This window comes from Piliocolobus tephrosceles, chromosome 11 (assembly GCF_002776525.5).
Source record: "Piliocolobus tephrosceles isolate RC106 chromosome 11, ASM277652v3, whole genome shotgun sequence".
Lineage (NCBI taxonomy): Eukaryota > Metazoa > Chordata > Mammalia > Primates > Cercopithecidae > Piliocolobus > Piliocolobus tephrosceles.
Window position 1 is genome coordinate 113768727 of NC_045444.1, and position 14855 is coordinate 113783581.

The window sequence follows — 14855 nt, forward strand, 5'->3', positions numbered from 1 at the left end:
CTATTATACTCTTATAAATTAATTGCCAGATCAGATGGGCCTGGAAGCAGCAAAAATTTACAATTTTTGATGCATCTGTGCAGTATGCCTAAGGGAACACAGTCCAAAAGTTTCTGAAAATAAAAAAATCTTCAGAGGTGGAATGATGTGGCCTCTAAGAGGCCTCCAAAACTTTGGTCTGTAAGGGACTCCCCTCTACAGCATTCTAGACCCTTGCTTATTTAGACCCTGAACAAGTCCAGTGATGGAATCTTCAAAAAGCAGCTAGGAGTTCAGAATCCTTCTAAATGACACTGTCACTTTTTCCTCTACTTATATGCTTCTGAAGTTTTCTGCTTTCTCCTGTAAATGCCTATTTATTTTCTGCCCCCCAAATGCCTGCTAATGTTTCTAGCTAACTGCCATTTCTTTCCAACTATTTTATTCCTGGATAAATACTTGGTTCTTTCAAATTCAGTTTAACCATTTATCAGCTTTGCCTCTGTACTGAATACACCCTAGTTTCTCATTATTGCCCTAAAAAATATAGCCTCTGGAATGAATGCCCTCCACAAGTTAGAAGTCAATACCCCAGTGAGTGGCAAAAGGACAGATGAGTCTACTGTCTGGAACGTCGTCATTTTAGGAATCAGACCTAAAATTCCACTTGGGCCACTGGACTGACCTGCTTGTCTCCACATTGCGCTTGTAATCAACTAAAGGCCATGCCTTTTCCTCATGAACTGCTACTAAGTTTTCTCCATTATTTCTTGCCTACCTTGTTGTTATTGATGTTTATTTGGGACTTAAGTGTAGAATTTTTACATGTATCAATCTTAGACATTGTCTTATTCATTTAGGCCTGTGCGCCCAGCCTGTGATCTCTCAATTCATATTCTCTCTCTCAACACCACAGCTGTCATCCCTAGCTTTCTCTTAGCAGCATATTAGATGAGCTGATCCCTCTGTCTACATCAAATCCTTGGAGACAGATGTTGAATAGATGAATGTGACTCAGGGATCATAACTGAGTGTCTACTCTGTACCAATGGATAGAAAAACAAAAAGCTACAGTCCTTTGCCCTAGAGCAGACCACAATAAAGTGAGCGTGATAGGCACAGAGACAGGCCATTTTCACACTGTGTGGTAGGAAGAATGCAGGAGGCTATGGGGACACAGAGGAAGAGTATTTAATCCAGACTGTAGAGGGAAGACGCTCAGGAAAGATCCCTCCCCGAGGAGACTGATGCCTGGTCTGAGTCTTGACAGATGCATAGGAGTTATCTAAGAAAATAAGAAAAGCAGGGGTATGGGTGGGGTGGAGGAAGGGAGCTTTCTGAGCAAAATGACAATGGGTGTGTGTGAGTGACAAACACACAACTCTATTACTGGAGCTGAGGTGGGAATGAGGACACCTTGAGAGGAGTCTAGAGGGCTAAGCAGGAGTCAGGTAATGGAGGTCTGGTTTTCTAGACTAAGAAGAGGGAGGACATCACTTGCTGATCCAAGAAACACTTAAAAAGCAGCTCTTTGTGCCCAGAGTTCTCTCTCTACAAGCTGGAATTAATCCCTTAATGAACTGCCTTTCGACGTGGCCATTCACCAAGCTTTAAATCTATCTTTGTTCCTCTATGCAGCAGCCATTTTGGCCACAAAAACATGGTAGAGAGAGCTACCATGGCACGTGGCACAGCTCTCTCTACCATGTAAATGGTCAATGTATAGAACATCTATGGTATAACTCATTTTGTCCTCTACTAACCTCATCAGTGATACATAATGAGGTACTTTGCCATAGCTCATTGTTAGGAATCACTCTTAAGCTGTCTTGGTATTTGATTTCCAGAATCTACTTTTAAATGTTTTTTTTTTTTTTTTTTTTTTTGAAAAATGACATATTTGCCCATCTTCAGTCTGTAAGTGTCTCTTGTGTTCTCCATGATTCTTTGAAAGTTGCCAATTTGATCCACAGTTACATCTAAAGACCTTCCAAGGACACTGGGATGTATAAAGCTTGGTTTGGAAACATGATCTTACTTAACTCCTCTGGTGATTTCATGGTCATTCATAGGCTTCTATACGTACAGTTGAAAGACAATTATTGATGGATGTCTCAACTGGCTTGCAGCCTTTAACAGCTCCCTCCTGCTGCCAGGGATAACCCTGGCAACATGCTCTTTTTCATAGTTACCTTAGCCTCAAGAGGAACAGGCAGAAATGAGAAGCCAGCAAGTCCTTGACCAGATGGTTCTGTTTTCTCTCTCTTCTTTTTTTAACAACACTTTATCCAATCAATCAGATGGTTCCTTCTTTGGTCTTCTTGCTCCAAAGATAGCTGGTTCAAGGCCAGTTTTATTCTTGGCACTTTTCACGACCTTCAAAGCCCATTATTCTCAGGTAATAGCATTAACTCAATTCATATGGACAGTATGAAAGTAGATTTAGCATACATTTTGACAAACAGCTCTTTTCAGAAGCCCTGCTCCCTCCTCCCTCCTTCTATGGCTTTGCTTGAGCATCTTCTGGCTATAAGACCAGTTCATGTGAGCCTCACAAGAAGAGAGCACCTCCTTCCCGCTTAGATTATTGCACCCTTGTCAAATATGCCTGTCAAATACTCTCTCTTCACAACTCCTATACACTCCCATCCCTGGACATTACTTCTCCTATCATCATGGTCAAGAGTAATTTATGGCTCTGCTAGCTTAGTTAGAATGATGCTTGGGTGCTATAACTCAACAATGGTTTTGTTGTCTTTGCAACAATTATAAATACAGATGATTATAATTTTCATTCTGGGCCAGGCATGGTAGCTCACTACTATAATCCCAGCACTTTGGGAAGCTGAGGTGGGCAGATCATTTGAGGTCAGGAGTTCGAGACCAGCTTGGCCAACATGGTGAAACCCTGTTTCTACTCAAAATACAAAAATTAGCCAGGTGTGGTGGTGCATGCCTGTAATCCCAGCTACTCAGGAGGCTGAGGCATGAGAATTACTTGAATGTGGGAGGCAGACGTTGCAGCAAGCCAAGATCATGCCACTGCACTCCAGTCTGGATGACAAAACGAGACTCTGTCTCAAAAAAATGAAAAAAGTAAAAAATCATGCTGGCAGTACTGGGCTACTCCATTTAGGACACAGAATATCCGGTTGAATCCAATACTAAAACAACATACACTAACATTAGAAGGTATGTTTGCTCTTCGGCTTAAGGGAAGCTTTTATTCTACTTTTAAAATGATAGTCCTAAGGAAAGGTTCTAAGTGGCCAAAGGAGTTATAGCCTTGATTGAAAAAATGATGTCTGCTAACTTCAGCTTATTCTCATCCAACATAATATTATACCCTATTTGCATTTTTTAAAAACTGCTGTGAATTTAGTAATTTTAAAAGATTTGTTTTGGTTCTACTCCCTTTTCTTGAAATATAGGGAGCACCAGGTACTCCAGGTCTTCCAGGACTCAGAGGTGATCCTGGATTCCAGGGGTTTCCGGGCGTGAAAGGTACTGTTTTTGTGCATTGCTCTTTATATGCAAATACAATAACTTCAGTTTATATTTTGGGGCACACAAGTGTTTGTTGAAGTACAGACAGCTGGGGTTAGTACAAATAGGACCTCGATATGAGTGAAGTACGAAGGCTCCACTATACTATTTCAAGATTCTTTAAAATAGAGTATTTCTCCAGACGAATGGCTCTCATTAACCTTCTTTTATTTGTGTAAAAGACTGTGCTTGCAAGGGAAATCTTACCACTTTATTAGTTCATGCTGGCAGTACCAGGCTACTCCATTTAGGACACAGAATATCCAGTTGAATCCAACACTAAAACAACAATATGGCACAAAGCAAATATTCTCTATGTGCTCAAGAGAACTCCTGATGTAACTAACTCTAGGCTATGAGTAAAGCTAGAGTAATAAGCTGAGAAAGTAGATAACTATGACAACCAAGCAATATAATTCACCAGATGGTAAAACAGGTTTTAATGTGACTTTGTATCTTACCTTAAATATCAAATTGGTTTCTGAACTCAAAAATTGGACTCTTAAGGACCCTTCCCCTTCAGTGTTAAAATACAAGTTCTTAATGCCTGCTTCTGGAATATATTTCTTTACAGACTCATTAAACATGAACTACTGGGTCCTAGTGACATGCCAAAACCTATGTGAACAAAAATGAAATTGTAGCCCTTGTGACAGAACCCACAGGACAGAGCCTCCAGGCACACTTCTAGTATTTGTCCTTAGAGTCAATCATCAACCTGAAGAACTAGGAGATCCACTGATCTAAGTGGAATCACACTGTGTTTTTGTTTGTTTGTTTGTTTTTAGGAGAAAAGGGTAATCCTGGATTTCTAGGATCCATTGGACCTCCAGGACCAATTGGGCCAATAGGACCACCTGGTAAATAAATTTCCGTACTATTGATCTCAATGAAGAAAGGTAATGCATCTGTGAAGCCATCATCTTCTTCTTATGTTTATGTCAACAGGTATACGTGGAGACCCTGGCACACTGAAGATTATCTCCCTTCCAGGAAGCCCAGGGCCACCTGGCACGCCTGGAGAACCAGGGATGCAGGGAGAACCTGGGCCACCAGGGCCACCTGGAAACCTAGGTGTGAGACTGGCAGCATTGACTTGGATCACTAGGAAGTGGTTGAACCAAAATACCTGTAAACTGCTTTGGAAACAGCTGATACAACTTCACAGAAAGTGTTGAACATGATAGTGGTTTTCACAGTCTTAGGATTGAGCTCATTTTACCCTTGACCAGCAAATAAAAGACCTTGGAATCTATTGAAAGCTGTTGTACATAGTATAACTTGAACAAATACACTTTAGGGCAGCATATTTTTGTTTTTTTATTTTTTATTAAGGTAAAGGTATGTCTATCTCCTCTGACAACTGTCAGTCTTGGGGCTCTATTTCTAAATGATTGTCTGAATATACCTGAGTTCTGTGAATTTATACTTTTCTAACACTTTGTATAGCAAAGTATTAGAAAAAAGTGATTTAGGAATCTTTTCGAAATACTAGTGTTTGGAAATTGAACTAACCCCTCCACATAAGCAGAGCATATTGTAATAGGCTTCTGAATGGAATGATTACGCCTTAAGTGTGTCTGAATCACCTGGGAGATAAAGATATTACTTATTAGTTTGATCAATTCAGGGACGTAGTGAATTCTGGAAGAACATAAATCAAAATTGCAGCACAATTTTAAACTGCTGCATTAAGTATCCTCATAGGTCATTTTCGAGAGCCTTGTTTTCTGGGAAGTGAGGCTAACAAGTTAGGTGACTAATCATCCTAGCTTGCCCAGGACCGAGGACCTTCCCAGGATGCAGGACTTTCATTCCTGAAACTGAGAAAGTCCTGGGTTAACGGGATGGTTGGTCACCTTATCTTTCATCCTATATGATAAAATGCAATGCAATGTTGGTTTTTGCCTAGGACCCTGTGGGCCAAGAGGTAAGCCAGGCAAGGATGGAAAACCAGGAACTCCTGGACCAGCTGGAGAAAAAGGCAACAAAGGTTCTAAAGGAGAGCCAGGTAAACACCCAGCTTGTTTCCTCACTGAAGAAGTGTTATTTAGACATAAAGAGGTCTTGTTTGAGTGGGTGACTATATGAGTTATCTAGGCCTTTGAGTTTATGTTATTCAGATCAGACCAAAGGCCAAGGATCAAATGTTAATTTGGAAGATGAGAATCAAGAATTATTGGAACATACTATTTTTCCGACCTCTTAGCTGGTCAGATGGACTCCAAACTGACGCACAGTTTAGCCTGAGGACAAATAGAACTAATAAGTCCTATGGGTGTTCTTCTTTCAAAAAGGCCAATACCTGTTTTTAATAACTTATAGGAGTAATTAGTTAATAATTATTATTTATAGGAGTGGTACATAAGTACATAGCTAGAAAAATATTACCTTGGTATGTGTAGAAGAGCAACTTAGTATTCTTTTTTAAGAAAGCCATCTTTTTTTTTTTTTTTTTTGAGATGGAGTCTCGCTCAGTCGCCCAGGCTGTAGTGCAGCAGTGAGATCTCAGCTCACTGCAAGTTCTGCCTCCCAGGTTCATGCCATTCTCCTGCCTCAGCCTCCCAAGTAGCTGGGACTACAGGCACCTGCCACCACGCCCGGCTAATTTTTTGCATTTTTTTTTTTTTTTTTTTTAGTAGAGGGGGGTTTCACCGTGTTAGCCAGGATGGTCTCGATCTCCTGACCTCGTGATCTGCCCACCTCAGCCTCCCAAAGTGCTGGGATTACAGGTGTGAGCCACTGCGCCTGGCCAAGAAAGCCATCTTTTAAAAATGCCATTCTTCATGGTGGCGGGCGCCTGTAATCCCAGCTACTTGGGAGGCTGAGGCAGGAGAATCGCTTGAACCTGGGAAGTGGAGGTTGCAGTGAGCCAAGATCACACCACTGCAGTCCAACCTGGGTGACACAGCGAGACTCCGTCTCAAAAAAAAAAAAGCCATTCTTGAAAAGAATTCAACAATTCATGTGTGTCATGAAAAGGGGCCTCTTACATATAGTGTTTTATTCTGAACATATGCTGTGTCAGTTTGACACCTGGGTCAACATCTACCTTCTGCAAACGTTTCAAAGCACTCTTCTGGAAACTACCTTGATGTCCAAATCTTCTATTTTTTAGGATTGCTGACTTTGTTAAAGCAAGAAAAATTCTAAATGTGATTTCTGAATTTACTGGCATATATTATGCTCAGATCTACTATATTAAAATGGTAAAGAATGTAGACTTAAATTTTTAAAAATTCAAATATGATTTTAATATTATAATACTAATTGCATAATTACATATGATTTAGTATTGCCATGGGTGCACAGTGGAGTACTATTAATCATTCAACTTTCCTTAAAGTGTGGTTTTTGAAGTGACAAAACACTTTTATTAATAATTCTATTAATTTAAAAATTTTAATGACCAAGGCTTTAATGCCCTAAGAATGGGGCAACAGCAAGAGCAAGGGCACTGCAATACAAATTTTGTTGAGAATTAATTAGCAAGTAGACAGTTCAATGCTATCTCCATAGCATTGAACTGAATGCTATCTCCATAGCATTGGAGAATGACAAAGGGATCTAAGAGTCAAACTGTACTGGCATAAACTGACAGCCCTGGCCCCCTTCTTGGAGATACGGAAATGCCTTGGATATCACACATCTGTATAAAAGCTCACTTCCAGTTCCTGCCCTGCTCAGCTAATCACTTTCCAATTCCTGTGTAGAGATCAGGAGGCACCTTTTGTTTAGGGTCAATTATACCCCCTCTGAATGAGGGCAGGGGTTAGGAAAAGAGAAAAATGTATCTCCCCAATATATTAAAACCATGGCAACTTGGATTTTTCAAGTAAGACATCAGACTGGAGAATTTGGATGTGGTCTATTTTTAATTTCAAAAAACCACTCAAGGTCCCTGGAAGAGACAAGAGTGGGCAGAATTCAGAGAAAATTGAAAAAATATATAATACTGGGGCTTTTACAAATTTTTGTGGGAAGTCCTGACTTCTGAGTCAGGACTAAACTGTGACAATGCCTGACTCCCAGGGGCATGGATGTTTATGGACAACAAAACTAATTCCTGTGATGATGTAGGCCCAAAGTCTAACCGTCTCTGTTTTCTCTGTGCTTCCTTAGGACCCTAAAGAACCATGGCCCAAGTCCGGTTGGGGAGGGAGTCAGGGTACAGTGGCTGCACAAATGGATGGGGGTGAGGAGGTGGAAGCCAATGCCAATACCATAAATAATAGCTGTTCAATGAAAGAAAGGAGAAGGAAGTTCAAGAGGAATGCAAGAGAGGACAGCTCACTGGTCCTCATCTAGAACATGACAAGTGTGGATTAGCCTTGTCCAACTCCGCACTCCGAAGTATAGAAAGTCTTTCTCCACAGGGAGAAAAATGTACAGAAACCATTTACTTTGTTTTCAACTCATATAAATAAAATAAATTAACCCTTATTACAGTAAAAAACAAAACAAAACAAAAAACCCTTCTCTTCTTACTTTCCTTACAAATTGATCAAAACTTTCTTGAAGTTTGAACCTTTAAAAAGAGCTTTCAGTGTTTTCTGCAATTGTTTATTGTAGACAATGTTGCAATAATTTGTGAATTTATCAAAATCATAAGTAATGTATTATTATCTACTTGAATAGACTTTAAGTTGTAGATATTGGATTTTTCCCCCATCACATTGTAGGAGGATTCATTCATTTATTCATAAAAAACGTACATAAGACCTACCAGATGCAGGCAGGCCACTGTGCCAGGCCTCACAGAGGAATTCAAAGATAAAGACCTGATCTCAAAAAACTCATCAGATTTTCACACAAAGATTGATAAGAAGAGGCACTGTGTGATAAACTGCTTAACATTTAATAATACCGTTTGGCCATTTTTATAAGCCACTCTTCTCTAGGATTTCTTCCAACATATGGGGCTCAACATATATATACACATATATTTAAATTAGGACTTTGAAAAAACAAGTTTAAGATTTTGTGTGTGTTGCAACATTTAGAATATGTTTTTTGAAGGACCACCTGGATCAGATGGATTGCCAGGTTTGAAAGGAAAACGTGGAGACAGTGGATCACCTGCAACCTGGACAACGAGAGGCTTTGTCTTCACCCGACACAGTCAAACCACAGCAATCCCTTCGTGTCCAGAGGGGACAGCGCCACTCTACAGTGGGTTTTCTTTTCTTTTTGTACAAGGGAATGAACGAGCCCACGGACAAGACCTCGGTAATGTCCCAGTCCCATTTGCCAGTTGTGGTGTTCCACATGCAGACTGTAAATCTTTATAGCCTAGGACGCTTCCCTCTGAAGTTAAGTGTAAACAACCTTGAGTATCTCCTGGTACATTTTAAAGAGAGCAAATAAAACAACATTGGCCTAATTTTCATTCTGGAATGTAAAATGCTGGAAGGAGCCTAGCTCAGGAATGCCAGCCTAGCTCCTCCCATTCAGTGCAAACAATTTGCCCCTAAAACCCCCTAAACCACCTGTCTGCGTTTATCTTTTTGGTGTTTTTTCTTTTTCTCTCTCTTTTTTTTTTTTTTTTTTTTTTAGACAGGGTCTCACTTTCATCACCCAGGCTGGAGTGCAGTGGTGCAACACGGCTCACTGCAGCCTCAACATCCCAGGCTCAAGCAATTCTCCCACCTCAGACTCCTGAATGGCTGGGACTACAGGCACATGCCGCTATATCCAGCTAATTTTTTTTGATTTTCAGTAGAGACGAGGTCTGGCTATATTGTCAAGGTTTGTCTCAAACTCTTGAGCTCAAGGAATCCTCCCTCCACAGCCTCCCAAAGTGCTGGGATTAGAGGTGTGAGCCACCATGCCCAGCCCACCCGTTTGCTTTTTAATTTCACAAATAATAGCTTTTCTAAACCTTTATCTGGTAATTAGCTATTATGTATATATGAATAAGTGGGAATACTTTGAAGCAAAAACACTATCCCAGCTGACCTATGCTAGCCCCCATGTTCTAGATCGATTAGAAAGAGCCACAGGGGGCCGGGCACAGTGGCTCAAGCCTGTAATCCCAGCACTTTGGGAGGCCGAGATGGGCGGATCACAAGGTCAGGAGTTCGAGACCATCCTGGTTTAGTAGAAACTCTGTCTTTACTAAAAAAATACAAAAAAACTAGCCGGGCGAGGTGGTGGGCACCTGTAGTCCCAGCTACTCGGGAGGCTGAGGCAGGAGAATGGCATAAACCCGGAAGGTGGAGCTTGCAGTGAGCCGAGATCCGGCCACTGCACTCCAGCCTGGGTGACAGAGTGAGACTCCGTCTCAAAAAAAAAAAGAAAGAGCCACAGGAAGTATTAAAGGTGGGAGAAAGAAGATCTGTTTGCCTGTTGGATCTTTGATTTCTATCAGTATGAAAACTTTTCAATACTACACTTTGCAGATAACTCTTTTCTGTTGTCTTTGTCCAGCTTTTGCTACAGGTTACGTTTTAATTAGCTTCTCTCTAGTAGCGATGCCGAAAATAACTTTAACTTACTGAAAGTGATACTCAGTCTGATATTTCATTAGGAACTTTGGGCAGCTGCCTGCAGCGATTTACCACAATGCCATTCCTCTTCTGCAATGTCAATGATGTATGTAATTTCGCATCTCGAAATGATTATTCATACTGGCTGTCAACACCAGCTCTGATGCCAATGAACATGGCTCCCATTACTGGCAGGGCCCTTGAGCCTTATATAAGCAGGTAAAAATCCAGTCCCCTAGTTTTACAATGGGACCAAGTGAATCACTTCCCTTGTAATGGAATGTAAGGCAGCACGTCACAGTGCAGAAAGTGGCAATGCTGCCACAGTGTTTTTGTTTCATGTTACAGATGCACTGTTTGTGAAGGTCCTGCGATCGCCATAGCCGTTCACAGCCAAACCACTGACATTCCTCCATGTCCTCGTGGCTGGGTTTCTCTCTGGAAAGGATTTTCATTCATCATGGTGAGGAGAAAAGGAACAGGAGTTTTATAGTAAAGACCACCCGTAGAATGTCACATTGTGCTGGGTAAAACGTGGTTCCCAGGGTCGATGCTGTCTGATGTCAGTGGGTGCAACATGCCATAGACATTTCCTTGAAAATCTATAAACACACTTTTTTTTTTTTTACTTCTGGTAAATAATGGAGTGTTAAAAAAAAGACTTCTCAGAAGGAGATTACCTACAAATTCTATTATGAAATTTAGGTGAATAGTAGCTGCCATTCATTGATAATGGAATCCCTCTTTTTTCATTATTTTTCTCTTTTGAGACAGAGTCTCACTCTGTCATCCAGGCTGGAGTGCAGTGGAGTGATTTTGGCTCACTGTGACCTCTGCCTCCCAGGTTCAAGTGATTCTCCTGCCTCGGCCTGCTGAGTAGCTGAGATTACAGGTGTGTGCCACCACGTCCAGCTGATTTTTGTATTTTTGGTTGTTTGTTTTGTTTTTTTAGTAGAGACAGGGTTTCACCATATTGCCCAGGCTGGTCTCAAACTCCTGACCTCCAGTGATCTACCCAACTCAGCCTCCCAAAGTGCTGGGATTACAGGCATGAGTCACTGCACCCAGCCTGGAATGCCTATTTTTTATAAGATAACTGCTTTATATACATTCTCTGTAATTTTTATGAAAACTCTGATAGGTAATTTCTATCATCTACAGTTTTACAAATAAGAATGAAGTACTTTCCCAAGGTCTTACATCTATCTAGTGGAAAAGCTAGGATCTGAACCCAGGTCTGTCTGCTGCAAAATCTGTGCCCCTTTCACATTCATACAGAGATAAAAGCAAAGAAAGTCTTTTAAAGAAAAAGCTGTCAGATGTCAATGCTAGTGAAGAAGTTTCTGGAATGGCCATGTGTGACTGTGATGACTGTCACAGCTGCACACACGTGGTTCTTTCTTTTTTCTTTTTCTTTTTTTCTTGAGACAGAATCTCCCTCTGTTGCCCAGGCTGGAGTGCAGTGGCGCAATCTTGGCTCACTGCAATCTCCACCTCCTGGCTCACTGCAATTTCTGCCTCCAGGGTTCAAGCAATTCTCTTGCCTCAGCCTCCTGAGTAGCTTGGACTACAGGCACACACCACCATGCCAACTAATTTTTGTATTTTTAGTACAGACATAGTTTCACTATGTTAGCCAGGCTGGCCTTAAACTCCTGACCTCAAGTGATCTGCCCACCTAGGCCTCCCAAAGAGCAAGCTGGGATTCCAGGCATGAGAGCTGGGATTCCAGGCATGAGTCACTGCGCCTGGCCACATAGGTGGTTATTTCTAATCTGTGGCATCACTTATGATCATTCCTCCCCCTTCTTTACTCACAGTTGCCCATTCATTCAAAAAAAAAAAAGTAGAGAATTGAAAATTCGAACCCCAGTGGACAGAGTGTTTACTCAGATTTTTTCAATTGTGGTAGTTCACAAGTGCAGGTTCTGAGGGCACCGGGCAAGCACTGGCCTCCCCTGGCTCCTGCCTGGAAGAATTCCGAGCCAGCCCATTTCTAGAATGTCATGGAAGAGGAACGTGCAACTACTATTCAAATTCCTACAGTTTCTGGCTGGCTTCATTAAACCCAGAAAGAATGTTCAGGTAACTATTCACCATCAAGCTGAATCTGATGACTCAATTGCAGAACTGTTGAAAGTTGCCTGTATTCTCGGGTCAAGGAGTGGCCATGATTTTGTACTACTGTGCCAATAAAGACAAAATCAGTGTTTTGTCATTACTAAACACATTTAACATTTGTATATATATATATTTATAGTAAATTACTTGATGCAATCACACTAAATGATCTCTCATCTGAATTTACTGTATTGAAAGACTTGCGAATAATGTGGATTATTTAAAGGGTAGGAGTAGTTTTTATTACAAAAAAGATGATCTGTAAGTTTTCATCAAGGCTTATGTTTCTTTAATGCTGCTGAAATATGACTAAAATTATAAAATGCCACCATATATGCCTTTTCAGAAATATACTTCTTCCATAAAGATAAATAGTCCTATAATAAATTTCTTTCTCTCTCTTTTTTTTTTTTTTTTTTTTGAGACAGTCTTGCTCTGTTGCCCAGGCTGGAGTGCAGTGGCACAATCTGACGACCTGGGCCCACTGGAACCTCCATTTCCCAGGTTTAAGTGATTCTCCTGCCTCAGCCTCCTGAGTAGCTGGGATTACAGAAGGCATATGCCATGATGCCTGTCTAATTTTTGTTGTTTTTAGTAGAGATGGGGTTTCACCATGTTAGCCAGGCTGGTCTCAAACTCCTGACCTCAAGTGATCCTCCCACCTCAGCCTCCCAAAGTGCTAGGATTACAGGTGTGAGCCACCACGCCGACCCTGTAATAAATTTCAAAATAGCAACAATATTCATTAATAAAACTCAAACTCAAACTCAGCAAAAATTCCCTTTTATGCATAAATCAATGAGTTGTTTTTTTTTTTTTTTTTTTTTTTTGGTTTGTTTTTATTTCAGAAAGCCTATTCCATCAACTGTGAAAGCTGGAGACTTAGAAAAAATAATAAGTCGCTGTCAGGTGTGCATGAAGAAAGGACACTAAAGCTAAAAAAGACAGCAGAACTGCAATTTTTCATCCTAAAGAACAAAGTAATGACAGAGCATGCTTTTATTTAGGTATTTTTCTTTAACCAAACAATATTGCTCCATGGTGACTCAGTACAAAGTTTCAATTTGTTTCCCCACAGAACAAAGCAGTTCTTTCAAGTCAGTTCTGTGATCTGGGTCTCTAATCTGTGCTATTTCAAAGTTCCCTGTGGCAAAGCAGCAACTATTCGCAAAATAACACCAAAAATCTATTCCACTTACATCCAAGGCACTGTCACTATGGTGACTGTATGAAGTTTGAACGCTACAAGTTATGAAATTTATTTGGCCCACTGTATTCCCACATTCGTCCTCCTCCTGTCTTTAAGACTCAGGGAGGCTAAATCAGTGTTTGATTGCCCCACCACCCCTTCATGAAACTTCAGACCCTGGGTATGGGAAGAGAAGGGGGCAATGGTATCCCGGAGCATTGTGTATAGAACTGGACTTTCAGACCTGCTGAGGACCATAAGGCCTAATGGAACACAGAACTGAACTGAGGTTCATGGATTTTCTAGGAATGTTTCAAACATGCCCACTGCTAAGGGCAAAAGGGGGATTCCCTGATGGAACCATAATACCATTGGAAATACTGTGCGGTTTTGTTTTGCTGATTTTTAAATTTTTTTTTGTTTATTAAATTCATTTCACTGTAGCTCTAAAATCTGCTTGTATTCAAAGCCTATACAATTTTCCCCCTTAGTGAATTAGTTTTAAAAGGATATTGTTATATACATACTATGAAATATGTATAACTTTAACTTCTCTTTTACCAGCATACCCACACAAATAATAAGAATACTACTTATGAAATGTGTACTTTATCCTCATCCCATAAATGTTGGTGCATATCTTATGTAAAGGAGCCGTTCAATAATCCACGAACGAACTTAAGCCATTTGTTGGTTTATCAGACTCAGAATCTATTTTTTCATTGCTCTGAATATGTCATCACTCTAGGTTTTACAGATTTATTCCTTTGTTACTTCTCTAATTCTTCCTTTGTTTAAAAAAAAAAGCAACACTTTTTATGTTATATATTCTTACAAACCATATTGAAAGAGTCCATTGTTTAAAAATCTTAATGTATCAAACTGTATAATTTGGCTGCTGTATGTCTTAAAACCCGCTTTTCAAGGTGTTGATACATTCCCAAGGTTACTTAATTCAACTTAACAATCATGTTATTCAGCACCAAGCATGTCCCAGACACTATACTAACCTACAGAGATGCTAAGAGAAAAAAAGAGACTTGTTTCTGATCTAATATCCCAGAAAAAGTAACTCATTGCTCTGTTAAGAATCTCACATACACAAGTAGCTTCCCTCCCCTCTCGTTTTTTCTTCCTTTTCACTGCTGTTATACTTCATTATGATAATTCAGCAGGCCCAAGTAAGGTTAAAAATAAGGTCTATGCCTAGGGAAACTGAGGGCTTCTAGTTTCTCTTAGAAAAGCCAAGAGAAGATAAGGTCTGAATAATAGCAGAAAAACCAAGATCTACAAAACATTAAACTAGTGTTATACCTGATGATAACACTATTTGGTGAGTCTTAAGAGTCCAGACACCAAGAGACAAAGCTTTGAAGATGCTTCTTGATCTACCTAGGTGGAGTTGGTGGTGATGATATCTAAATTCAGGCTACTGCTTCAATCTCAATTGCTTTGTAAGTGAAAAACGTGACCCAGAGGACAGCACAGACTATGGCCATGGCTCACATGGTTTACATCCTTCACTGCTCACG

General features: G+C 40.4%; 1 protein-coding gene across 1 annotated transcript in view; it reads left to right on the plus strand.

Moving 5' to 3' along the window:
• Window positions 1–13919, plus strand: part of COL4A3 (collagen type IV alpha 3 chain) — a 149301-nt gene extending 135382 nt beyond the window's left edge. The window contains exons 44-52 of the mRNA XM_023193878.1: window positions 3411–3483; window positions 4314–4385; window positions 4474–4599; window positions 5438–5536; window positions 8545–8754; window positions 10055–10232; window positions 10362–10476; window positions 11926–12098; window positions 12983–13919. Coding sequence (XP_023049646.1) covers window positions 3411–3483; window positions 4314–4385; window positions 4474–4599; window positions 5438–5536; window positions 8545–8754; window positions 10055–10232; window positions 10362–10476; window positions 11926–12098; window positions 12983–13067 — 1131 coding nt within the window. The 3' untranslated portion in view covers window positions 13068–13919. The remainder of the gene's footprint in view (window positions 1–3410; window positions 3484–4313; window positions 4386–4473; window positions 4600–5437; window positions 5537–8544; window positions 8755–10054; window positions 10233–10361; window positions 10477–11925; window positions 12099–12982) is intronic.
• Window positions 13920–14855: the final 936 nt, after the last annotated feature.